The sequence below is a fragment of the Centruroides vittatus genome, unplaced genomic scaffold (genome assembly GCF_030686945.1).
Source record: "Centruroides vittatus isolate TY-2023 unplaced genomic scaffold, ASM3068694v2 scaffold_464, whole genome shotgun sequence".
In the NCBI taxonomy this organism is placed as follows: Eukaryota; Metazoa; Arthropoda; class Arachnida; order Scorpiones; family Buthidae; genus Centruroides; species Centruroides vittatus.
This window is the reverse complement of record NW_027122710.1, coordinates 1653181-1680975: the sequence shown is the minus strand read 5'-3', so window position 1 is coordinate 1680975 and position 27795 is coordinate 1653181. Positions and strand designations below refer to the sequence as shown.

Below are 27795 nucleotides of genomic sequence, written 5' to 3'. Positions count from 1 at the left end.
CACATCTGTTTTTCAGATGCAATTTTCATTATGCCTTTATCTATTTGAGTCTTTTTGATTATATCTTTCTTAGCTAAGATTGTATTTGCTGTAGACCTGTTGAAGCCTTACTTCCTAGCAACATCAGACATCTTGTGCCCACACTCTACCTTGGCTATTATCTCTTGTTTAGTTTCTATAGTGAACACGGTTCTTGGCACTCCACTCTTTTTAGGCCCCATAATATCAGTTTTTGTTTAAAATAAAAAGTTCAGAAAAGTACTTATAAAAATTCTGAGAACAGAAATTAACTAGTGCAAAAAAGGTTATGTATACAACTGTGAGAGTCTCCTTCCATAAACCATTTGTAGATGCTAGTAAAATATAGTTATACAAATCTTAAACGCAACATCGCTTCTTGTGTTTGTTCTTTGAGGTGTTTATTGCCTGATTTGTTTGCAATCCAAACTGTTTGTTAACCAATTGCCCACTGTACACATACAATGAAATTTGAAGTCATTATCTAGTCCAGTGACCTGCAAATATATCATTTTAATTTGAAATCTTCTATCATATTACATGTGAGAGTTCGAATTCACCGGCGAAATAAAAATGTAAATTAGTCATTATCTTGACATCAATAACCAAATTCCAAACCATAAACTGACCCATCTTAAGGGATTGACTGTACCTATCCCCTACCCCTCGAAACTTGAAACTGAGTCACACTCGGAACTAAAGACAAAATTTGCTTATTGGCGAGAAAATTAATGAGGGGACGAAATAAAAAGGAGGGGAGCAAGAACCAAGGGGTCATCGCTCGTAGCTCCCACCTCTAGTCGGACTCGAAGCCTCTATGCCGAAATTCGACAAAGCCGCTACGCCGAAATTCTACGATCGAAGCCGCTACGCCACTACGGATTTTTGTATCGACTCTGTCATCCGACTCCAATACTTGTTGAGGTATGACGACCATTTATTTGTAAACTCTCTCTCGGGTTCGAACTTTCCTATGTTAGTATGTAATATCTCTGTCAGTGTTATTCGGTGTAACTGTTCGTTATCGTTTGTAATAAATTCTGTTTGTTGATTTAACTGGTGTCATTTATTCGAATCTCGCCTCTGTCTTATCAACGATCCCGCTCTTTCCTCCTCCACTCGACCTGACAAGTAATTAGTTCCAGACTGGACAAGCCATCCTCGACAGTGGGCAGGTCTTAACCGACCTGTGAACCGAAATAAAGGAGGTCCGACTCTGTCCGACCTCACGGTGATCCCACAAATTGCTTCGTAGAATTTCGGCGTTCCGTAGTGGGTGTGGGTTCGAATCCCACTCCTGACACCAATTTGTGGGATCACCATGAGGTCGGACGGAGTCGGACCTCCTTTATTTCGGTTCACAGGTCGGTTAAGACCTGCCCACTGTCGAGGATGGCTTGTCCAGTCTGGAACTAATTACTTGTCAGGTCGAGTGGAGGAGGAAAGAGCGGGATCGTTGATAAGACAGAGGCGAGATTCGAATAAATGACACCAGTTAAATCAACAAACAGAATTTATTACGAAACGATAACGAACAGTTACACCGAATAACATTGACAGAGATATTACGTACTAACATAGGAAAGTTCGAACCCGAGAGAGAGTTTACAAATAAATGGTCGTCATACCTCAACAAGTATTGGAGTCGGATGACAGAGTCAATACAAAAATCCGTAGTGGCGTAGCGGCTTCGAGTCCGACTAGAGGTGGGAGCTACGAGCGACGACCTCTTGGTTCTTGCTCCCCTCCTTTTTATTTTGTCCCCTCGTTAATTTTCTCGCCAATAAGCAAATTTTGTCTTTAGTTCCGAGTGTGACTCAGTTTCGAGTTTCTAGGGTAGGGGATAGGTATGGTCAATCCCTTAAGATGGGTCAGTTTATGGTTTGGAATTTGGTTATTGATGTCAAGATAATGACTAATTTACATTTTTATTTTGCCGGTGAATTCGAACTCTCACACATGTTTATATGAAAGTTTCCACTCCTAAGTGGTGGTTTTAGTTTTGCTTATTATACATTGTTGATTATTGGACATTCATTCAAGGCCATTTGGACATTGAAAACATTGCCAATGAAGAGAGAATTTTTTTCTATTTTTATGAAAGAAATCTGTTTGAAAATTAATTATTTTGGACATTTTTTACAAAAATCTATTGTTTCAATAATTCCAAAGTCCATTAAATACATGCGTGCATTCATAATAGAATGTGTACTTAACTTTAGCCATTAATAGAGCTTGTTTTCATCAAGTCACATGATTTTTGTAATCTCAAACTCAAGATGGTGAATTCTTCATAAAACTAGCCATTGATCCTTTAGACAAAATTCACAGTAATTCTTTCTGAAGCACTTAGGCTTCTTTCATACATTATTTTGAGATTTTGCTTTGAATATAATTTCTTATACATTTTCATTGTTTTCATTAAGTACACACCAACTGATGGTTTTTTTTCAAAATAACTTAAATTACTTGTTTTTTGGGGGGGCTTATTTGCTAGTGGCTTTGGTGGGTGTAGCCAGGATTTGTAGGGTGAGGGAAGTAATAATTCTTAATATTAACACACAAAATTTCATCCATTCGTTTACAAATAAGGTAATGTCATAATTTTATTTGAGAATTACAAAAAGCTTGATTTGAAAAAGTTCATATAATTTGAAGTCTTCCCCCACCTTGAATTTCAAAATAATGAGGTATTCACAATCTGATTGCTATGAATATTCTTATTTCTGATGATCAACACCAGAATGCATTTTAAGATACAATTTGTAGAGGATAGCCAACATGTTATTAATGTAATTTTAATATTTTTAATGATTAGAAGAATGATATATCTGATTTACATAGAGATAATCAGTGAAAATTATTCTAATGATTAAATGAGAAGGCCTGATTAACTGTTGGGGCTGAGTAGTTAACCCAGCCTTATCATTTGATATGTGTAATTTGAATTGTTGTAAGTGTAAGTTAAGGATTGGGTTATGTTTTGATTGCAAACAAATTTATGAAAATGTCTTATGAAAAACAAATTTGCTTAGTTTCATAAATCTTGTAAGATAAACACTGCATATTACCCCAAGATTTATGTTAAATGATAACATAATAATTAAATAATAAATATATAATAAGTAATATAATGTATTTATTATTATTATGTTAAAACTGATAATCTGAAGGTTCAACATCATTTTTGTTCAGGGTGATTAACACATTAAAATTCTATAGTCAGTTTTAAGACCTCTAGCTAAAAGCCATATATATAAATTATCTGTCAAAATTTTGGCAATGAAAGTAAGTTTAGTATCCAAGAAAATGTCCATAGGTTTACTTTTGGAAGGGGAGATTATAGAGCTGTCTCATATTTACAAAATAAATTGTAATATGTAATATTTTAAACATAAGATTCACAGAATCTTTCTTTAGCTTACATTAATGATTTCAGAAATAATATATAATAATTAGCTGTTATAATAAATATACACAAACAAACACAATGTTATAAGCCTTTCTAAACTTATGTTTTATTTTGTTTTGTGATCACACACAAACTGAGTTCTGTTTTTAAAGAGATTTTTTAATGTGTTTTAAATCTTGATATATCTAACAATTTATAATTATTTCCAAAATACATCTTTGTGATGTTTAAAGAACTTAGATGTTTTTAAATAATATTGGCCACTTTTTTCTTACTAAAAAGAAATTGTTAAGTGAACTTTGAGAAAAAATAAACCAGTCCTAATAACTTTGAAAAATATCTAGGATTGAATGTGATATGCAATAAGAAAAGGTTGATATTTTTAAAAATTTAAAAGCAACTTTAAAATATTTTTTAAAAAATTGCATATGAGAAGGAAAAAACAACTTAAATGTTTTTATTGTCATCATTTTTTTTTATTTTTTGGATAATATATAATTTTGGGACTTATCTACTTAGATTTTTCATTTGATGATATTTCTAATATCATTTCAAATTTTATTTTGAATATATAAAATCATTTTATTTAGGCCTTCATCACATAGTGGAGAATTAACAAAGCCTCCAGTGCCACCTTCTGAAACTCACATTCAACAACGACTACAGGAATGTGCATCAGAAACAAGTGCCCCAAAGATTTCTACACAAGATTCTCACCATATATCTCATCATCCAAGGCCTGCTGCAGTATGTTCATGATATAATTTTATTTAAATATAATTTAAGAAGTTTCAAATAGGAACAATTATTAATATAATTTGTCTACAATTACATTTTGTCATACATCTTTTGACAATTACAGATATATTTCAGAATTTTTGCATGTCTGAGTTTGTGATTTAAATTTTATGGTGATAGATATCTTCTAAAATAAAATTAATAAATACGTGTTAAATTTTACATGTTACAGACTTAAGTTGTGTCAAAAAAAATCTTTTGAAATACACATCAAAATATCTGGTAATCATTGTGATTTTGAGTAAGAAGTTTTTTGTCAAATTTAACCTATTTTTAATCCTACAAAACAGATATTCTCTTAAAATTAAAAATGAAGAACTTCTTAATTTTTAATAGTTTTGTAATGCAAGTTCCAAAGTTCTTAAACTTTGAAATTCTCTTAATCTTTAAGCAGAAATTATCTCAATTGGAAATTTCTTTATTATGGTTTTTCTAATTTCTAAGTCTGTGTTTAATTTTTATTTTTTAGTTATGCACATTTGGTCTTCGTCAGTTAGGTGATGGCTTATTTCTTTTGGATAGAAGATGGGATTTACCTCGAGCAGCATTCAGAGCAGCTGTTCATACAGAAAGAGCAAGTCATCCTCCACCTTTAAAGTAAAATTATTTTCTATATATATTTATTCCAATAATTTTAATTTTTAATGTAAAATAAATTACTGTTTATCATATAAATTAAGTTTTTATCATCTGTAGAATGTAAAAAGTTTTGCTATTAATAAAAATGCTTTGAAATGGTATATATTAATATAAAATGACAATAATAAGGAGAAACTTTTGACAATGTTAAAACAGCTGTTAATGAATAAATAAAACTTACAATACATCAAAATATGCAAGCACTCTTGGAAAATACAATATTGCTGCCATCTGGTAAATTGAACATAGAACTGAAGAGAGCAGATTTTGAAAATGTTGGAATAGAATATAAGTTTAAAATATAACATACACATAAATATTAATAAAAGTTCAAAATATAATGTAAATTATAAATTTTATTTATAATATAAATAAAAACAAAAGATGTATCAAATCTTTCATATACTTTATATTTATACAAACTATGTAAGGATGAAGATATATCAATAAAATGTAATCTAAGATGTGGAAAGGTACTATTAAGAGGTTATTAAGACAGTATCTTGTGGAGAGCCACCCAATGTTTGAGTACTTCAAATGTGGGATTGTTACACATTTGGTTGTTTAAGGTGCATAGTCTTCCATATGTAAATCAATTTCCTGTTCCCACAAGGAGGACAGGAAGTTGATTTACTAGTTGAGCTTCAGTCTAAAGAGGTTCAAAGGAGGCAGTCGGTACCAATTTAGTAATTGATAAAATTACATACACTTTATACCAGGAATGTTACAGAAGAGAAACATGCTAAAAATAGCATTAGAAGCATATATTTTAATTTGTATCTGTCACTATCGCATTTTGATGCATTAATGCTTGCAAATGCTTACTCCTTAAGCCTAGTTACTCCATTTTGCATGACTTAAGGGAAGTGCTCTTATTATTTTCTTTTTCTTCTGGCATTATGGGCCTTGGAGGCCCTTAATCACAGTCAAAATCCTGTTTTATTGTGGCTGTTTCATAACCGTTCTGTTTTTTATATGGTGGGGTTGTTAGCCTCATGCACAACCTGGAGGGGGTTGTGCTTTATTATGTCAGAAAATAATTACTTTCAATTTAACGGTACCTTTTACAAGCAGAAACTTGGAGTACTCATGGGTTCTCCTTTCTCTGCCACTATTACAGAGCTCATCATGAAAAATGTTGAGTTTTTAGATCCCACTAACTATTCACTACCTATTCTTATATCTACTTTATATAGATGATGTCTTGCTTGCATGGGATGGTACTGAGGAAGAGTTGTATGCTTTTATAGACATGTTATCTTCTGTCTGTCCGCAATTAATTTTTCTATATAGCAAGAACAAGGTGCAAAGATATCATTTTTAGTCATAACTACACACAGATTGCCTGCTGGGCTTATGTTTTCTGTCCATCACAAGGCTGGTATGTTGTCACATATTGTCCCTGCCACTGCTTTTCAGCCTCCATCCTTTGTAATTCTGTCATTTCCACTCTCATATGTAGAGCATTCTTAGTTCCATCCATCCAAGCATATGTAAACAAAGAGTTGCAGATTATTTCTGTCTGTGTGCAGGGTGGGGTATTTCCCATCCAAGTTTAGATATCTGTCTAACTATGTCAAGAAGTCAATATATCCAAGACATTCCTTTGTAATTAAGACAATTGCTGCGTTGCTCACTTCCCAATTCCTTTTGTGGGCTCTTTATCTTTAGGCATAGCCCATGTCTAGATCTCATGGCTTTATTTTACCAAATATTCTCCAGCCTACATTATGTAAGTTGTCGTGCAATGACAGGGACAATCTTGCCTTACATGAAAAATCATTGGTTTCTAGTGTTTTTTGAGACAGTGTGATAACATTCTTATAGTTGCTCCTATATAGTGTTCAAGCACTTGAGATGTTGTGTTTAAGGGGATCTTAAACCTAACTTTCCAGTGCTGCATATGAGTCTGTCATTACAAAGTAATCTTAATTGGTTACAATGTGATCTAATAGGGAGAGTATAATTGAACAAGTGTAGATTGTTAAGGATATGCTGTCTAAGTAAGGAATTGTTACATCCAGACACTCCACATGCCCTCTTATTGTGTACAGTAGCAACAAGAAAGAGAAAAATAATACTCTGGTTTGGAATTTAAATTTTTGCTAAGGAGTAACCAGCACTGGTAATAGCAGTAATGACAAACTTTAATTTCTCCACAATTTGTTGTTGGTTGGATGGGGTGAATTGTGGCATTTTTGTATCTATCCAGCTGTAAGAAAGCTGGCTGAGATAACTATGGAGATTCTATTGAATTTGTGATGAATGCCAAACAAGAGGGTGGAGTTTAATCTTTTTATGCTTAAATCCAGAAAAGAGGTTCTTATTGCTTCATCACTTCATTCAATAGTAAACTTGATGGAAATGTAAGAGGAGGAAAGTTCACAGATTGTTTTAATTTGTCTGGGAAGCCCTCTCAGGCAAAAAGTGTCATCTATGTACCTGAGGTACAAGAGGATCTCCTCAGGATAAGGAATTGATAGGGAGTAAGGAAAGTGCTGTACTTTTTTTGTTGTTTGAATTATTAATTCTGAAAAAAATGACAGATAAGGATGAGCCCACTGGGACTCTGTTTTTGGAGGTGGTAGTGGTAGTTGAAATGAAAGATATTGTACTACTAAGTTGCAAACTACCAAATGCAAAGTTTCTCTTATGTGTAAAACTTGTTAAACCTAAAAACTCTTTTTGATTAGGAGAATGTTGGCAAACATGGTATCATAAAAGAGAGGCTTTCGTGTACAGTACTTTATATCTTTTGTCTTTATTTATGGTGTAAATACAAAATATTTATATTATGAATAATATTTATAATTTACATTGTAAATATTAATAAAAGCATAAAATATAAAAGATATGTTCTATTCTAACATTTTCAAAATTTTTTTTCTGCCATTCTAAATTTGATTTGCCTGGTGGTGATAGACCAAGATCAAGACATGGCTATAGGAAAACTTTCTTATGTAAAAATCATGTAATTTGTCTCTGTTTAAGAATCATAATTATATGGCGTGTATTAGTGTGACTGTTTCTGTAATGTAATGTAGGTGCTGTTGTTAAGGCCTAATGTTTCCACATTTTTGTGTAGTGTATATGGTATGATGCCTGGACAAGAAGACTATGGGCACAATGATATGGTGTTATATGAAATCAGTTTATCTTTTTACAATATTTTTTTAAACATATAAAATCAAAAATTAAATTCAATAATTAATATAAATTTGTATTATTTGTTTAATGAAAATATCAAGCATTAAAAATCTTTTCTTTTTCTGTTACAGAAAATTGTGTGTAGAATCGAGGTTACCACCAGTTCCAGAACCTGTTGATCCTAGTGATCCATATAGTTTTAGTTGCTCTGAGCCTGCCTCTTCACAGCCTTGTAAAAATCTTAATGCAGTGATGGGAGAAATGAAGACAGTTATTTCTTCACCTATTCATTCTGGGTTATCCCGTCCTACAATATCAGTGAATAATAAATCATCATTATCAAATTCATCAATAACAACTGGGTCCAAACCACCACATTCTAAATCTGTATCCAATAAAATTAAAATAAGAGAGAAGACATTTAATGCAAATAGAAATGGTTCTACTAATAATAATAACTCTGCGAAGAAGAAACGAAACACTTTATTGACATCAAGTTCAAATGGTGGAAGTAATGTGGCAAGAACATCTAGTGTGTCTACCTTTCAATCAACAACAAGTGCTGTTGCTCTGCCTCCACAAATACCCCTTCTTCCTCTCACTATAGGAGACCATTTAGGAGCTCTGTCACAACTTCAGGTATCGACTCATCTCGTAACTAATCGCAACAATCTTGCGTTATCTCCTGCAGTTGTTAGAAGTCAGAACGTTTCTGCAACTTTACAAAGTGGAACATCAAATAGGGGAACAAAAGATAGTAATAGTGTTGTGGTTACAGGGGTTGATATATTAAATGGTCAGTTGCCAGTTACTAGTGCTCTTTTACATTCTGTTACAGTCAGTAGGCCATGCAGTGCAATGCCAACACTTCTAGCAACACCAAGTGGTCTAGGAATAACAGTTGGTGCTGCAGGATTACAACTTTCACAGTTACAAAAAAATACAAGTGGGTGTGAAACAGAACTTGGAAATTCAAATTCAATAAATTGTAAAGGTAGCAATAAAAGTTCAAATATAGCTACAACAGTGTCTGGTCCAAACAACAATGTTACTACTATTTGTACTACTGGTCCAGTGTGGAGTAGTGCCAAAAGTAAAACAAAAATTCGTAAACCTAGTACTAGTAAACCAACAATGATTGTTAATCATACAGCGACTGTTACTCATGCTTTAAACATGGGCCTACTATTAGAAAGTTCAGGAAATGGGAACTCAAATAACGGAGGAATTAATAATCATACATCTCCTCAAACATTATCAAGTCCTTCTGCAACTACAAGCCCGCTTTTACGCTCAGTAAGTATTTTACTTCTATATGTAATAGTAATAATAATAATAATTTAGAAATAGTTGGCCAGATTTTTATAAATTATATTTTTATAGATTTAACTTTCTGTAATAGTTTATTTTCAAGTATTACAACTCTGTTAAAACAATGTTTTGCTGTTGAATATGATATTATTAACAAGTGTCTGGTTTTTATATGGATGTGCAGAATGAAATATTGGCAAAGTTTCACAAAAATCTGACTAAATAACAAAGTAAAAAAAAATTTAACAAAAAGGACTCTGCACAATTCTTATGGGTTTTGGCCTTTGTGAAATGGGCTGAAAGTTTTGTATGTTAGAGTTCTTGACTAACTGATCAAAAGTCTGAATGAGCACAAAGCTTGAAAATGTCTAAATTTTTACTAAAGCATAATGGGAGGTGTATAATCAGGGTTGTAACAAAAATTTCTCCCTGGCCAATATTTTAAAAAGTAATAGTGCAGTCACTGTAGTCTTTTTCTAATGTATAGTATATCTGGCATGTGCTAAACAATGATGTGAATTTCCATCTTTCCAGCCCTTTCATTAAAGGAGGTTGTTGTAATCTCACCATCTAATGTAAATAGTGCAATATTGTCAATTATGAAGTTGTAGACATGAAAAACTACATACTATCACCTTTTAATGCATTCCGAATATGAGATCCTAGAACAGGCTTTCAAATATAACAAGTGAATGCTTTGCTGCATAACGTACAACGGGTAGCAGTGCATTGCTGAATAACGTGAATGAAATGTAGGAGTGGTTTAGATTAGCAGTGATACATTGGTTAGGTTAATATTGTTTGATTTAATGATGATTGGAATTTGCATTAAATTTGATCATTTGTATATCCATATCATTGTTAACCTATTGTGCATTCAATCACTAAGATGCTGCTCACCCCAAATTTCACACCCTATTTTAAGATAAATGGACTTGGTATTATTAATACATATGTTGCATACAAACATGGTGTACACTCATCCCAGTGGTGCATGTTGTGATGGTTACACATTCTGTTCTGTGGAAAATAGTTCCTTGTCAGTCCATAAAATGTGCTGAAGGGGTTGTACTGCATGAAAAATGTTCTGTAATAATTACAGAACATATTGGGCAGTATTGATAAAGGATACTAAATATAGGCATGATGACAAATTCATAACTTGATTTTCAATTTTTATGGAAATGGAGCCTTTAACCTTTGGATGGCACAGTTGTGTTAAATTCACAGCATGATGGTTCATCATGCTGTGAATTTAACATTTAACATGTTGTACCACTCAAATTTCTGTGTGGCACTGTAGCATCTGCATGTTGTGCTGATTGTAGATAGCAATGAAATGGGTGCATGTCATGGTGACATAATATCTGATTTATTTGTGCTTGCTGCAATCCATAACCTGTCCTTACCAAGTCTAGAAAGATGTGTAAATGTACTGTACACCCTATATATACTGTTGATAGATAATTTTAGAAAATTTAATCAGTTGTTAGCATTTTCCAATTTAATATTATATACTCTAAGTCAAATTATTGAAGTAATATGAAATTATTCAATGTTTCCTCTGGAATTTATTTAATTTTCTCCAAGTAGAAATGATTTTATATAAAATCATTTTATGTTAAAAGCTTCATATTATACATTATTGCAGGAAGATGTAATATTTTATTATATAATCATACATAAAAAAGTAATTTTTTATTTTTTTTTACTATAATATCTCAAATTAGCAAGTTATTTATATGGTACATAAAAAAGCCATTTTCTTACATGTATATTAAATATAGATGACTGTTATAAAATAATGTCAAGCATTTTTATAAGAGGCAATTTTCTTCTTAAAGCAGCTGAAAGCTTATCATAAGATTAATTTAGTAACATTAGAAAGAAGTGGAAGAAAATGGTGTCCACAAATACAATAAAAGCAATATAGGACACACTATTGAAAAGCCTACAACAAGCAATTTAGCATCTTTTAGTGCACAAAAATAATAAATATATGGCAACTAAGAGTTAAAATGCATGATTTGTGTAAATAATTTCATATTGTTGATAATTATGAGAAATATGATTGGCAGAATTTGTGCTACATTTGGATGCAATAAAATGATATATTTATCAAAAAATATTTCAAAAATCCTTAAAATCATGTCTAATTTAGAAAATTTTCTAAAGAAAGATTTCAGGTTTTACATTTTTTTTTTTTATTAATGTCAAAAAAGAAGAGATTTTGATTTAATTTTAAAAAAGGAAGGACTTACAAAATTAAAGAGATTATGTTGTGACTGTAGTGATCATTATCCTTGTTTTTTGTTGAATTGTTCTCATAATATGCTTGCCTTCAAATTTTGTAAATTCATGTAGAAAATGATAATTATTTTTTGACAATTAAAAATATCAGTTCATTTTGTTGCAATTAAATTTCAAAGTATGAACATTTATAAGTAAATTTCAAATTCAATAATAAAGTTATATAAATTTTTCACTTTTACTCTGATTGTTGCTATAATATCTGTAGAATTTTTTTGTTTTCATTTGATCTTACTTTCATATTTCCATTCATAAATAATAATTAAAATTGTTGTTATGAAATACATGTTCTGAGGATAAAATATACATGGTTATAATTCATTTGTTATATAATAAAAAAAGCTACCAATAACTTGTTACCATCAACTTGTATTACTATGTTAATAGGACATTTAATTTAGCTATTTTTGTATAGAAACCTATATGTATTTCATTATTTTGTAATATAAAAAAAAAATCGATTTTAACATAAGTATTATTGTAATTTTTTTATGGTGCTTAATTTTTAATTAGCTTTTATTTCTGTAAAAGGAAAGGAAAAATATATCTAAAATTTAATTATGATTTTTGTTATTTCTTTCCAAGAGATGGCAATACTGAAAATGTGTTTTTTTTTTTTGCAGTAAAATATAAAAGTGTTCTGTGTTGTTGATGATAGTATTTGGGACTATCAATGCAATGGCACATGCTTTTGCTACTTTTCAATTTCAAATTGTTATCACTATATGTTTGACATTCAAAAAATGAAAAAAAAATGGTCAACCAACAGCAAAATTAATTGGGTAGAAATTATGCTAAATAACATAATTTCTGTCTGATTAATTTGGCTGATGGTTGGTTTATTAATACATTGGGTTCTTGGGATGTTTATATATGAATAAATGGTAATTGACAGTGGAAACACTGGTCATTGTTCAGTCTATTTTTATTTGCTTTTTAACTGGAGAATTGTCTTTTGTAATCTATAAAATTCTGGTTTTATTAATGTATATCATAGCAGAATTAGATATTATATATAATAAAACTTACAATTTTAATATTTACTACTAGACTGTTTATTAGACTATTACTAGACTAATAAATTATTTTGTTTTAGGCCATTAGCTTTTAGAGAATTCCTAAAATTCTTGTTAGAATTAATATATAGTTTATTTGGTGATGGCTATTAAATGTGATATGTTATTTGGAAATACAGTTTAACCCGATTATAACATCATCCATGGAACCAGCAATTTTTTGACGTTATAACCAAGTGTTATCTGCGGGGTCATAATTTCAGTCCCATAAAAAGTACCAAGTGTGTTCAAGAATCTATTATAAAATCCATTTTACTTTAACATCATTTGTATTACCATAAAATTATTTCTTGATGGCAATACTGTATATTGTATCTATTATTATGATGATAATTTATTATCGTATGATTTAAACTACTTGTTTAAATCAACTTTATTTACATTATTATGTCTAAGTATACATCGATGTAATAAAAATTTCAAAAATTACCTTTTGTAAGAAAAATCTATTTGTCTTAAGTTTCAATAATGGTGGAACTTCCGGTTTTGAGAATAATGTCAAATCAAAAGGCAACAAAAGGTTAAACTAATGTATGCCAATTAAAAATGGTTCAATTATTTCTTTATAAAGTATTTGATATAATATGTTATATTAAAAATATTAGAATATTTAACAATTTAGCATAAAGTAATTTAAAAATGAGTACATAATAACTGATGATAACCAATTGTCATGTCGTTTAAAAGTGTGGCAAATCTCACCCCACCAAAGTCATGTGGGAGAGTACCACCCACAGTCATTTTAGGAAGTGGACTTTGACCCTACAACTGAACACAGTATTTTTTTGTTAAATAAAATTTGTAATCTAATTTTGTAAATTTGGGAGTGCTTTAAATATGATGTTAAAACAGGGTTTTATGTTGTTACAAGTGGGTTTTTTAACATTATCTAGTATAGTAAAATCGTGGGACCAATGAAAATTTGACATTATATTAGGGTTGTTGTTACATCCGATGACGTTATAATCGGGTTAAACTGTATATGAATGAATAATGAAATAATCTGAAACTTCAACCTGATTTTTTAAAAATTATTTAATGTACTATTAGTACCATAGGAATCTGGTTGAAGAAGTCTATTAGAGAAATATAAAGTTGTGTGTGTTTTCAGTCTTTTAACTTAGAATTTTTTTTCAGTTGTTTGAATATTTAGAATAGAACTAAAATTTTAAAACAACAGAAAAGTAAAAACAAATAGTGATGGACTAAGTTTTAAAAATAATTCTACTAATTAATAATTAATTTACAACAAATTTGATATATACAATTTAAAGAACTAATTAATTTATTAGGGATAGTGAAATGAAATATAACAGCTGATAAAACCTGCAGAAATCAACTTGCATATTAATAATCTCCATTATGGTAAAATAAAGTATTTATACAGTAAAATATTTGTTTGCAGTAAAGATTAGTTGTTTTTGCTGGCTTCTTGGTGTGTTTGAAGTGCTTTACTTATAGATATAGCCAGTATCTCCACCAGCAATTTTAATAACCATCATTGTTAGCAACAGACTTCTCCCATTGTGATACCAGATGATAGATACTGTTTATAAAATTCTCTTGGGTGGTACTGAATGACTGAACCCAATTCCAAGCAGTCTCCTCCACTGCAGTATCTTATGTAAACTTCTTGCTTTTCAAGATCTTGAGGTTCTCAAAAATATGGGTCACAGGACAACAAATCTGAGATACAGGATGGTTGATTCAATGTTTCCCATTTTAATCATCAATTTGCCCTTTATTCTGTGGACAGTATGGGAATGTACTGTACATTAAAGCCAAACGATTACTGAATTAAATTGGGCTACATTACTGCTGCTAATAATTAAATACTAAGTAATTATTAAATATTAGAGGTAGATGTTTAGTATTAGTAGCAGTAATGTAGCCTGATTTAATTTGGTAACCATTTGGCTTTAATGTGATTATCAGGCTTTCAGATGTTTATATAGGAAATGTATGTTATTGTGCAACAAAATGACTCCCTGTATTAAACAACCTGTACATTTATTTTAAGGCAGGTATGCAGGTTTCCAAGAATGATTATATAGTGCTTCAGAATTACTTTTGCAGCCATGCTCAAATTCCACAAGGACTGTGATGATCAAAGAAAAATGACATCATCTTTCCCCTCACTTGGGTGTCTTAAATTTTTTGGCTGACGGTGGTGATGCATATTTTAATTGCATGTTTGACCATGGGTTTTAGGTAGCATCAAGACTCATCACTTGCTATTATATGATGGAAGAGTGTATCACCTTCCTGTCAGTAGCAAATGAGATGTTTCTGACGTAATCAAATATGTATTGCCTTCTGTTTGTCACTAAGTGATCAAAGCACCCATTGGGCATGCACTTTGCAATATGTGAATCTATCACCAATAATGGTGTGGCTGTTGCTATGACTAATATTCACAATATTTGCAAATTTTTTCTCCATTATGCATCTGTTAGCTTGGGTGCAATCATTCACTTGTGCTATGGTCACTTCTGTAATGAAAGCATGCAACTGGCTAGGATGATGATTGTCCTTTAACAATCTTTGACTAGAGAGATCTTGTGTGGACCATTTCTCTACTTCATTGATTTTTCCAGAGTAGTGAACATACAATTGCACTCATTCTTTGAAAAATTTCTGCTGCAATGTGTCCTTTTGCAATCAAAAATCCTTTTGTTCTTGTAACTCAGCTGTTGGAAATTCTAATTACATGTAATGCAGAGACCAAGCTATTCTGGGGTCTAGCTTCTCAAGGAATTATAATACTTTAATTATTTACTTATCATTAACATGTTAATCAACTTGTTTTTGAATACATGATGCTTGCAATTGTCAACTAATCTATTAGTTTCCAATTGTAAATTTGAATCAACAAACTTAATATTCAATATTTTATGTTTGTGCAAAAAGTATTTTTTCTGATTACTCATTCCTTGCAAATTGTATTAGAAAGCTGCTGAAGTGTGAAAATCCTTTAATTAATAGTAAAAAGGATTTATCTGACACTAGATGGTCAGTGAGAGCAGATGTTATACTGGCATTAAAAATAGGTTTTACCCATATAAAAGAGACGTTATTTGACATCTGTGCTTCAAATTACAGAAAAAAATAACTGTAGTGGAAGCTAAATTTTTGTTTAAGAAACTGAATAAATATAAAATGACGCTAATAACAGTAATTTTGAACACTATTTTACAGAGAAAAGATGCTATCACTATAATTGAGTGCACATGATTTTAATAAACCAGATCCTTTACATAATTAGAATATTTGTTTAAAAATTCTGTGGTGAATTTTTTGATGTAGAAAAAGAAGCAACTGATATGACATTTTTAACTTTTGAGGAATGGGATAAATACATCTGTTAAAAAAAAGCTTTCCTTTTTTGTAGCCTAAGTGATAAAAATATTATTTATTTTTATAGTGGGAAAATTTCATTTTTAATTATTTTAATGTTATTTATAAAGTGTTATAGCAGAACAAATAACTACATAGAAAGAAAATTAAAGATCTATAAAAACATTACAGTCATTATGTACTTTGATGAAAAATTGGAATAGTTTATACTGTTTTTAAAAGAACATAAAAACAAATTTAATACTGCTACACAAGTACAGTCAAACCTGTTTTTATGCGGTCTTTTTTTGTGTGATGTTTTATTTGTGCGATTTTTTTTATGCAATTTTTTTTTTGTGCGGTATAGTTGGCGACTAGTCTCGTGCGATTTGTCATGTCTCACGTTGTCTTATTATAGCTAAATAAACTTATTATAGCATAAATGAACTTATTATAGTAATATTATTGCATGAATATGCGAAAAATGAAATAATTTATTTTTTAAGTCAACAAAACACCACTTGGACAAAAATATGTAAAACAGACGATAGACGAGACGATGCAGTCAAGTGCTGACATCTGTTGTCAATAAATTCTATTTCGTACAGTTTTGAGTTATTTTCTATGTGAGACTTTTTTATGCGGTCCCTATTGACCGCATAAAAAAATATATTTTTAATTGTGTTGCGAAAACTATTTTTTATAGCCACTCGCAAAGTTTCGTGCGATTTTTTTATTATTATTATTTTTATGCGGTCCCTATCCACCACATAAAAACAGGTTTGACTGTATATCAGGTTGCAAGAAAAATGTCAACTTTTTCAAATAAAAAGTTGACTATTTTTATTTCTAATTCATTGGGAGAAATATCTTTTCCTGTCTTAAAAAGAATTTAAAAAACTATCTAAGAAGTATGATACTAGAAGAAAGGTTAAAAAGAAAAGTATCATGCTATTGTAAATAGAACAAGAAGTATTAAACATTACCATCAAACAATCGCCTAAATAATCAGGCTATATCTCCACTAATTTTTAATAATTAATATGAAGTAATTTGCTACTAGAGGTAGATGTTAGGTGCCATCTCTTAACTAAACATGTGTAAGGTTATATCTAAATTTAAATACATTTGGAAGCAAAGGCTTACTTGGGGTTCAGGTGATGCGACTGACATGCACACCACACCTCAAGCAGAGTTGCGGGCTCAAGCCCTGCCCTGGGTCAGTTCTTTTCTTTCAGATGGTTCTAAATTATTTAATAAATTTATTGAAATTATAATTATTAATTTTGTTATGAGATGGCACCTAATGTCTACCTTTAGTAGCAAATTAGTTTAGCAAATTAGTTAGTATTAATTATTAAAATTAGGGGAGTTATAACCCAATTATTTAGCCAATCATTTGATGATGTTTCTATGTACATATCAGGCTTCATGATGTATGTTATACTTGTATTAAACAGTAATGATTTGAAAATAGTTGATGGATTTTCAAAGAAAATTTGAGGAAAAATTTAACTTTTTACTTCAACTTAAATATCTGTCTTTTTTTTTCTTAAAAATGTTTTTTGTTATAATTTTCATTTTTATATATTTTTTAATATTTTATGCTTGATGTTTATAAAGAGAAATTTATTGCAAGGTTTTGAAATAAAAATATTAAATCACATGTGTGTGTTTAATTTTTTTTATAGTTAAGCCCTGGTTTTTTTGTACCTGTATATGTATTTAAACACTTTTTTGGGGTTTTATAAACTTACTGCCAGGAACTCCCAGTCAGCTTAATCTGCTCCTATTTATTGCCCTATGTAGTAGGATTCTAAATGCTGCTAAAACATATTTTCTAGGATTTCACAAACTATTAGGGAATATATGTTCAAAAAAGTACTTTTTCAATACATAGATGTTACTTATCTTTTTTTCTGAATCAAAACATCCAAAAAATTCACAGAATGCTCTGAGCATTATGCTTCTTTTCTTTTAGCATTATGCTTTAGGGTCAGATTTAAGATTGTATCGAAAAAGGTTTCCATAAAGCAACAAATTATACCATTATTTCTCCAAATAACAATAACATCGTTTATATATTGTAATATTAATTCGACATATTCTCCCAAATCTTCCATAACTTTGTTCTCAGTCTTGTCATAATCATCTCTAAGTGGTATCCTATGGAGGATCCTATGTCTCTGCTATAGAAATCTTCATTAACAACTAAATATTCTTCATGAATTATTAAATGGACTGTCTTATAGTATTTTAAAACCAATTTCAAAAAAGAAATCATGTAATGAAAAAAGCTTAACTGTTGAAAAACTAGCTTGTGGCATACAAAAGAATACAGTTGAACCTGTCTGTCTCGAATTTCATGGGAACAAGAAAAAATTCAAGATGAACAAATTTTGAGATAGAGGTTCCTACACAGTAAACTGTAATAGGTTTGATTGGAGGTACAGTATTTCATTAATACCAGTAGCAAGTTCAGTACATTTCTGTATTAGGTATGAATAAAACATTTTTGATATACTTTAAGCAAAATTGTTTGTCAGTAGTTTGATGCCCAACGGGCTACTTTTGCACAGTTATATTTAATTAATTACTAAATAATTTGTCTCGAAAGGGTGGCGTTATCTTGGCTGATTATTTCCTTCCAGAGTATTCTAAATTATTTAATAAATAAATATTAATTTAATTATAATTATTAAATTTAATAAGATATAATGCCTAACTCCTCTCTCTAATGACAAATTATTTAGTAATTAATTAAATATACTCGCAGAAAAGTAGCTTGATGTAATTCAGTGGTTGTTTGGCATTATTATTATAAAAGTACCATATGTTGTTGAAAAATGATATCAAGTCAAAAAATGCTTAGGCAAAAACTTTTTACTTAAGGTAAAAACCAAACTGGAACCACAATAGTCAGAATTAAGATTGCTTCCAGCAAAATATTTTAATTTACAAATGTTTTAACTTAATTGATAGGTCATCATCAGACCACAGCATAAAATATCTACATTTATTAGTGGAATATTCAAACAGAACATTTAAATAAGGATTGTTGTAAATCAAATTCCTCAACATTTAAAACATTCGAGTAAATTTAGTTGCCTTACAGTCCTTAATTATACTTTATCATCAATTGTCTACTTGGACATAACTTATTAATAGGACTTTATACTGGTGTTTTGGTTATTGACACAAAGATGAGATCAGAATCAGAAAAAACAAAATTTATATATTTTATTACCTGTAGTAGTATTTCCTGAAAAATTGAATGAAAATGTGAGACGGTTAGCACACCCCTTGATAAGGATGGTATGGCCTCTGGGCCTCAACACAAATACTGTTAAGGCACTTCTGCCTACTTAGTGGTACTTAACCAAATTTTTCAGGGAAAACTACTACCGGTGATAAAATAAAGAAATTTTGTTTTTTCTGATTTTGATCTCATCTTTGTGTCAATAACCAAAACACCAGTATAAAGTCCTATTAATAAGTTATGTCCAAGTAAACAATTGATAATACATTTAAAACATTCACTTCAACATACACTCAGACTCATTGAATATTATATAACAGGGGTGGGCAAGCAAGAGTTCAGTGGGAGCTGAAATGTAGGTTTTGCAAAATGCATGGGAGCCAAAGTTCTGTATTGTCGTGGCGGATAGTATGGTAAGGCGCGTGATTTTATTATATACTATAAATATAATATAAACAAATATTGAATTTTTTAACAAACATATTTTCACGAAATTATAAAAATAAAATTGTAAAAACAATAATAAAAAAACGGAAATTAACACTTTCAGCAAGAGCCGTGTGTAACTCAAAAAGAGCCGCATGCGGCTCTCGAAGCCACATTTGCCCATGTCTGTTATATGACTATTAGAAAAGTGGACAGTAATTTTGAATGTTTTAAATAATGTAATCAGGTGTATATGTTATATAACATATACACCTGATTACATTATTTAAAACATTCAAAATTACTGTCCACTTTTCTAATAGTCATATAACAGACATGGGCAAATGTGGCTTCGAGAGCCGCATGCGGCTCTTTTTGAGTTAGAATGACAGGGTTTATTATTTTAGTTATGTTTTTATTTACTTTGTTTTGAATATAATATGATTGTAGTAGTTCTAACAGAAGAATAGTTATAAATATAAGAGTGAATGGGAAAGTGTTGGGAAATTCAATTTACAATGATTATTATTTGAATATGTTCTTTTCAAACATTCCAATTCTGAATGTAGAATTTTTAAGCCATGGCTTGATGAGAGTGCATGAATTAGGTCAAAAATGTTTGTAAGTTATTTTGCTAGAAATGAACAAAGTGTTTGTTAATTTTGACTGTTGTTACTTAATATATACAGTGAAAATTTTGTTAATAGACATTTTAACAGTCCCCAGACCCTTTAAATAAGACATCTATTACATTCACATCTAATTAGCAACAAACTTCTCAGTCCTGACAGTGTCTGCTATTTGGAGCTTATACTGTATTTTATAAAATATTATTCCATGATTTATGAAATTCATTGATTTGATATGCCACTATTTTGTATAAAAACAATTTATTATTTAATTTATTTTGAATTTTTATTCATAATGTATTTAAATTTGTATTGTAGGATTCTGTAAGTCCTCAGGTGCCTGTATCTTCTCCATTGCATAATGGTCTGGGACCTTCACCACCACCTTTTCTAAATCAGAAAAGTATAAGTAGTAATCCTTCAGGAACAAGCATTTCTAATCATGCTTCAACGAGTCCAGCATCAAGGACAAGTACACCAAGTCCAAGTACAGACCTATCTTCACCAGGTAGCACAGGTAGTGGACCAAAAGGTATTGATATTTAATTATTATTATTATTATTATTATTAGTTTATTTTAGAGTTTAGATTATTAGTTTAAATGTTTATTTTCTTAGAAATAGTTTTTAATTATTCTTTGTGTAAGTATAGTCTTTAAGCTATCCTACTCTGTGATATTTTAGACATTAACTGATAGGAAAAATCAGTTATTAAGTTTTGAATATTTTAAAGAAGGCAGAGAATTTTTTTTGTTAATTTTAGATAGATAGATAATCCTCAATTTTCTGACAAAGATTTTATTCAAATATCAATTGCTTCTTATTGTTCATTAGCTTTTTTCAAGACAGTATTATGTTTTTACAGGGAATTTTTCCAGTTTGTAATTTTGCATGTTACATTAATTCAAACAAAGTATTTAAGTTTGCTCTATACAGTCAAAAAACTTTTTGGTGTTAATTTTTAATTGGAAAAAGAATTGTTAAAGATACTTTTTATTTCCAATAAGAGAGAAAAATAATTTTTTAGTATTTAATAATACAAGGCTTTGTTTCTATTTATGATTTGAAAGTGTCAGATTTCTTAATTTGAATTTTGAAACTTTTCTTAAGACAAAATAGGGATTTCTTTTTATTTATATTATTTTATGAATTATTCATCATCGTCAAAATTAATTAAATGTACTTAATGTTTGACATATTCTAGTGCAGTTAGCTCTCAAAAATTCAGAAAATTTGAGATATTAATTCAGTTTAGAATCACAAGTATTGCAGAAATCTTCAATGAATTTTTCATTTGATTCTTCTTCTTCTTATTTATCTATTATAAATCTTTATTACTGATTGATTTATTAATATGTAGTCTTACTTGCTAATGCTTAAGATACATTTGAATGAATTTTTGGAACATGGCTATGATTAAAGTATACGTTATGATTTGGATTTTTGAGAGTCAACTGTGATGATGAAGTGCTTGAAAAAACATATACTGTATATTAATATTTACTGATAGTAATAACATCTTAATAGTTTTATCTTTTATATATAAATAAATAAAATTGAATGGACATGTGGATAAATTCTCTCCACATTTCTCGTGTTGCCAGATATCAAGAAAAAAATAGGCCAGCATTAAATAAATGCAAATGAAAAATATACTTCATAGAAAAACATTTACTATGAATTCAAAATGGTGACTGCTAATAATGATTGTCTGCAGCAGATCTGAAGCAACTAAATAAAGTGAAATTTAATAAAAGCAATTCTCAAGATTGGAATAGATCAAAACATAAGATTTAAGCATGCCGAACAGTCTAAATAATCACTAGAACAGGAAGCTTAGAAAGTTGCGAAGAAACAATTTAATAAGGTGAGTGGAATAACATTGTGTGTATTACTGTAGTTGAAGAAATTAGCCACTGACACATTAATAATGTTGAAAAATACTTTTTAAGAATAAAATTTTAAAGTATTTTTTTTTTTAATATCAAGAGTTAATGTTTAGTTTATTTTCCTCTTGAAAAGAAAAAAATATCAAGATTTTTTTAATATGTCAATGTATTTGGTGTTGGGATTTAACAAAAATTTGTATAAAGATTTCAGTATTAAGTTTATTTAATATTAAGACAGTTTTTATAATCAACTTCTTAATTGTTCTTGGTGTAAATGAATAAGTTTAACAGCATGTGTGATCATACAATTTTATTAAGAGAAAATTTGAACTTCAATAAAGTGTTTGGATGTTTTGTTTTATGAAAATAAATGATAAACTGGAAAATGTAAAATATTCTTCAGTAAATTTTCTACAATTGCTTTGAATAACACAGTAAAAAGATACGAAGCAAAATGATGACAATAGTAAGAAATTTTATAAATATGAAATCAGTTCAGTTCAAGGGGAAAAAATCTATTATATTTAATTAATGGAAATTTTTGAAGGTGATTCATTAAAAAACAAAAAAATTGTTGAAAAATGAAGAAAATATTTGTATATTATGAAAAATTATATTTTATTTTGCCAAAATGTGTTTATTACAAATTCAGAATGGCTTCTTTAAAATTGTAATTTATTTTTTGAAGTTATCAGTAGCATAGTCTGCCAAAATAATGTGTTTGAAATAAAATGTAATGTATATAAAATCCAAAATTATGTCTGGTGTGTGTGTGTGGTTTTTTTTGTGTCAGTCTTTATATTTACAATTTAAATAGCATGTGGGATTCTAAATTTTATTTATTGTAGTTTAAACTGAAAGGTGAAAATAAGTGATTTTGTATATTTTTTTAAATTATGGGGGAGAGAAAATTTAATAGATTAGTTTCAGGTGATTATGCCAAATTATGTTATGAATGGCACTTTTGTATTGACATCGATTTTAAATTTTATTGTAATACTTTATTTTTTATAATTCTAAATTTGTGCTAGAACATGTTTCTCATATATCTAAATTAATGCTTTATCAAAACATTAATCAGTTTGAGAATACTTTGGTCATGTAACATGTTTTTGCCAATATAAACATGGTTAAATCATATGATAAAAATTATGTTATATAGTTTGATAAAAAGTGTGGTTCAAGTCTAAAATTTATACTACTTAAATGACATATTGAGAAATTGGTGTATTTTCGTAAACATTTTCAGTACTACCAGGTGAATGAATGTTGTTATGCTTGATCTCATCATAGATTGAAGAATTGTAATTGTATTGTTAGATGAAAGTTTAAGAGCACTGTCTATCAGCATTAATGAGGTTTTGATGAGTAAAACACAAAATAAATACAAAATATTTCGCAAGCACTTTTTACCTGTATAGAATGTCTTCTTCTGGTAAAACAAAAATAAATTTTAGAACATTGATGTGAATTTTAACATCGATGTTAATATGTTCTAATTGGAATGCTTGTGTTAAATTTAAATGCTGCACTATAAAAAAATAACATTAATGTATAATTCATATTAATATTCTAAAATTTGTTTTTGTTTCACCTGAAAGTATATTTATATGACTAAAGATAACTTAGTATAAATATATTCAGAAAGATTTTTAAATAAAATAAATGCTTCAGATCTTTTTATGTACTTTACTATTTATTTAAGTTTTAGTTTGTATCTGTACTTTATGGAGGTGTTTTTTTATATTTGTAAATTATTATTTTTTACTGTAGGAGTGATACAATATATAATTACTTATCTCTGCCTTCTTTATAAATATTATTATGAATCCAGCTTATAACTGAAAACCAAGTTTCAAGAGACTTCTGAAAAGAAAGATTGCTAAGTTTTATAAGTTGCTTCAAAATTTAATATATCTAACTTCAACATTTCAAACAATATGTGAATATCAAATATATATCTACTGTTTGTTTGAAGTGTAATGTGATTATTTTATCAAATTCTTAGAGATTTGATTTTTCCTTCAGCATTCAAGTCATATCAAACAGTCTTTAATAGCTTTAATTAGCTCAACTTCCAAGTGCCCATCTCAATTATGCTTAATTTTAGAAAATATTATATTGTTACTTTATTACAAGTACTTTAATCTGAATTGCCAGATTATGTTTTTGAACTATATTAAAGTTAATTTTAATTAATTAAAATTAGCTTTAATATAGATATGTAACTGTATAATATAATAGCCAAAATCTAAATATTATATTGTATACATAACATGTATAGCTTTACCATGCCTTGTCTTGTTACTCTCTGCTGAGTCATCTTCAGTCCAGAAAAACAGGCAGAGGTCCAGATAGCTTAGCTGATAATGCATTTGTCTGATAAGCATAAGTTTCAGGTTTAACTCCTGTTTTGGGTCACTCTTCAGAATTTACTAACTATCCAATTAAATTCAAAAAATTTTCAATTAACTTTTTATAAGTTGGTAGTATAGTTGCCTACTTTTAAGCAAAACTTGAATGTGTAATTAATCAAAATTAACTTTAATATAACATGAGAAATAATTGGCAGGCTAGATTTAAATTTGACTAGTGATCCAGATTTTGGTTTATATATATATATAGCTCCTTCAAATTTAGTTTATATACTTGCAATATTTCCTTACAAGACTGCTGAAAATCACAATTTTCTTTTAAATTTGAAGTAGGAGTTTAAAAATTTTGCAAAATTTGTGATTTGGAACATTTCATTGAAACACACTCATATCTAATCATTTTTAAATATTGCTAATTATTACATTAAATTTAACAGTTTGATCTGTTAAAGAAAATTTTAATGAAATTTATTAAGAAATAGTGGAGATAGATTATTTTATTAATATTACTTATGTTTCTTAAAGAAAGAAAAGTTTTATGCTTTAATAAGACAATCTATTTATTTATTCATAATGTAACTAATTTGTTTTAATCATTATTGAGGATTATAACTATTTAAACTAAGAAACTTATCAAAATGTAAAGACATTACATATATGAAATAAGCCGTATTATTACGGTATCATTATGGTATTTTGATCTCATACTACATTCATTTGTAGGGGTTTTAAAGAATTTTCATGAATATAATTTTTATGACAAATCTATTATTACTGTCTTGAATATTGTTAATCTTAAAGTTTTGTGTTTTTTAGAATAATGTTGCTGAGTTTGTGAATTTATATTAATTTTAATGATGATTTTTTTCTTTTTATAGTGAAAAGTTCCAGTCGGCATTCTAGTAATATACAGAAATTGGCAGTGACATCGGGAAGTGGTCACGGTACGTTTCACTTATCCATGCCACCACCGGTCAATTTATCACCCTTACCTGTGGTTACGGCGGGTACTCGACCGTCTCCATCGATTACGTACCAACAAGTATTTACAAGCCAGATGCTCACATCAGCCCAACTCAGTCAACTTCAACTACAAACAGTAGGAAAACATAATGCTAAGTCAACATCCACAAGTTCTGGTCCCTCCTCATTGACATTGGCCACTGCCACAATGCCTTTAAATTTTCCAGGATTGCTAACTACTTCTGGTATAGTACCAACAGTATCAACAACCACCCAGAAGCAGCAGCAACATCCTTTGTTATTAAAGAATGAAGAAACTAGAAGGACAGCTGTACAAATGCAAGGTTCGCCTTCCCTGCCCACTTAATATTGCCTTTTTCCTATGTTCCTGGGGAATGTATTTCATTAGATGTTATATAGTATTGAATCAACATCAGACCATGCAATCATAAAAGGAACTAAGTCAGTTTTTCCACTTGTTTCATCATTTATTAAATGGTGTCAACAACCAAATTAACTTTCCATGAACATTTCTAATATATTGTTATGTATCTGGTCTTAACATTTAAATCACAGAAGAATTTGAAGCCTCCAAATTTTGTGGTTGTGATGTTCACAGATCTGGCACTGCATTGTGCTTATCCCAAGTCATTAGAAGGATTGTGTTTTACAAAAATTGGATATGATGTACATATATATAAATATATATGTATGTGTGTGTCTGTGTGCATGAATGTATGCTTGTGAGTATGACTGCACACTTGTTCTTCTGAGTAAATCTAAATAAGTGTGAAATTAAATGCACATAAGCATGTATGAATGAATATTTGTAAATCATATATTATGTGTAAATGAAAGAAAATTGACTGTTTGAATTCCAGCTCAGTGTTCATCAGAGAATTCATTACAAAAATCCTGATAACTTTTTTTATTGAACTATAATGGAAACGAGACTATGCCTTAGAGAATGAACAATACGGACATTTTTTCTTCCAACATTGTATTTATTATGGAAGTTATCATGTTGGATAAAGATAATTAATCTGTTGTCACAAGAGACTTGGATGTGAGAATTCACTACCTAAGGTCTTGTGTAAGTGGTATGAATTTGGTATATTCATAAAAATTAAAAAGTGTACAGAAACCAGAATTGTGAAGTGTAACATATTACAATGTGTCAGATTACAAAAGAAAATGTTATTTGGGCAAGTAAGTTATTGTTGTATAAACTTTGGTCCATACTTATGTATGTTACCTATTCATATGATCAAGAGAGCGAGGAATTATGTGAAAGTTATCTATTCTACTATTCTAACAGTTATTTTATATTGGCTTGCAGTGAATGGTACATAGGAACAACATAAACATTCTTTCACATTTTGGTACACTTTACATTTTTAAGTTTTCAACTAAATGTTCATTTGGCAAATAAATGAAATTACTTATTATATTTGCATTTAATTTAAAGTTTAAATAAATTATAAACTATTTTCATTTCCTCTTTTTAAGATATTTTTATAAAAAAAATAAAAATAACTTTAATACTGTATCTCAAAAGAATTGAAACTGCCAAATACTAACCAATATCAAACTAACAGATAGGTACCCCATTTATGTTGCTGGTATTTTAAATCCAGCTGTTTAGTTCCTGTTTAATTTACTCATAACTCCGAAAGAATTGTCATCTTTAAGTGTTACCTCTCATTCATTGTCAATTATTGCATGTGAGTAGTTGCCTTGTCTTCTCGCTTGAGTACCTTTCTCAGAGGTTATTGAAAAAATAACTTATATGTAAATGAAGATTAAATTGTTAGTACTAAACCACTTTCTTTTGTAAATGCTGTGTATATAATAAAGCCTATTTATCTACGTTTGTGTATAAAATTTGGAGTGTAGACATTTCATGGAACATTGTGTGGTTTATTATGATGAATCACATACAAAAAAAGAACATGCACTATCTTTATGGCAATGATGATTTTTGGAAAACATTGTAGTGTATTGCAAAATGAATCATTCATTTGTTAGATACAGTCATTTGTCTTCACTTAAATTGTCCTATTTTATGACTGTACATGTACTGACATTTGGTCAACAGAAATCTAAGAATGCATGTGGAGTGAGTATTTAAACTGTTGCTGCTGTTTGTATTAAAACTTACAAAATGAAATACATTTTTATACTTATAAATCAATATTGTTTTCCTTT

General features: G+C 29.4%; 1 protein-coding gene and 1 non-coding gene across 3 annotated transcripts in view; both read left to right on the top strand.

Annotated features, from left to right (window-relative positions):
* LOC136989320 (ataxin-7-like) overlaps window positions 1-27456 on the top strand; it is a 155884-nt gene extending 128428 nt beyond the window's left edge. For both annotated transcript variants that reach the window (XM_067287444.1, XM_067287445.1), the window contains 5 exons: window positions 4021-4177; window positions 4698-4825; window positions 8146-9310; window positions 20680-20893; window positions 25503-27456. In XM_067287444.1, coding sequence (XP_067143545.1) covers window positions 4021-4177; window positions 4698-4825; window positions 8146-9310; window positions 20680-20893; window positions 25503-25954 — 2116 coding nt within the window. In that variant the 3' untranslated portion in view covers window positions 25955-27456. The remainder of the gene's footprint in view (window positions 1-4020; window positions 4178-4697; window positions 4826-8145; window positions 9311-20679; window positions 20894-25502) is intronic.
* Window positions 19315-19438, top strand: LOC136989341 (U6atac minor spliceosomal RNA). Its single transcript, XR_010882896.1, has one exon. It is a non-coding gene; the product is annotated as a U6atac minor spliceosomal RNA (small nuclear RNA).
* Window positions 27457-27795: the final 339 nt, after the last annotated feature.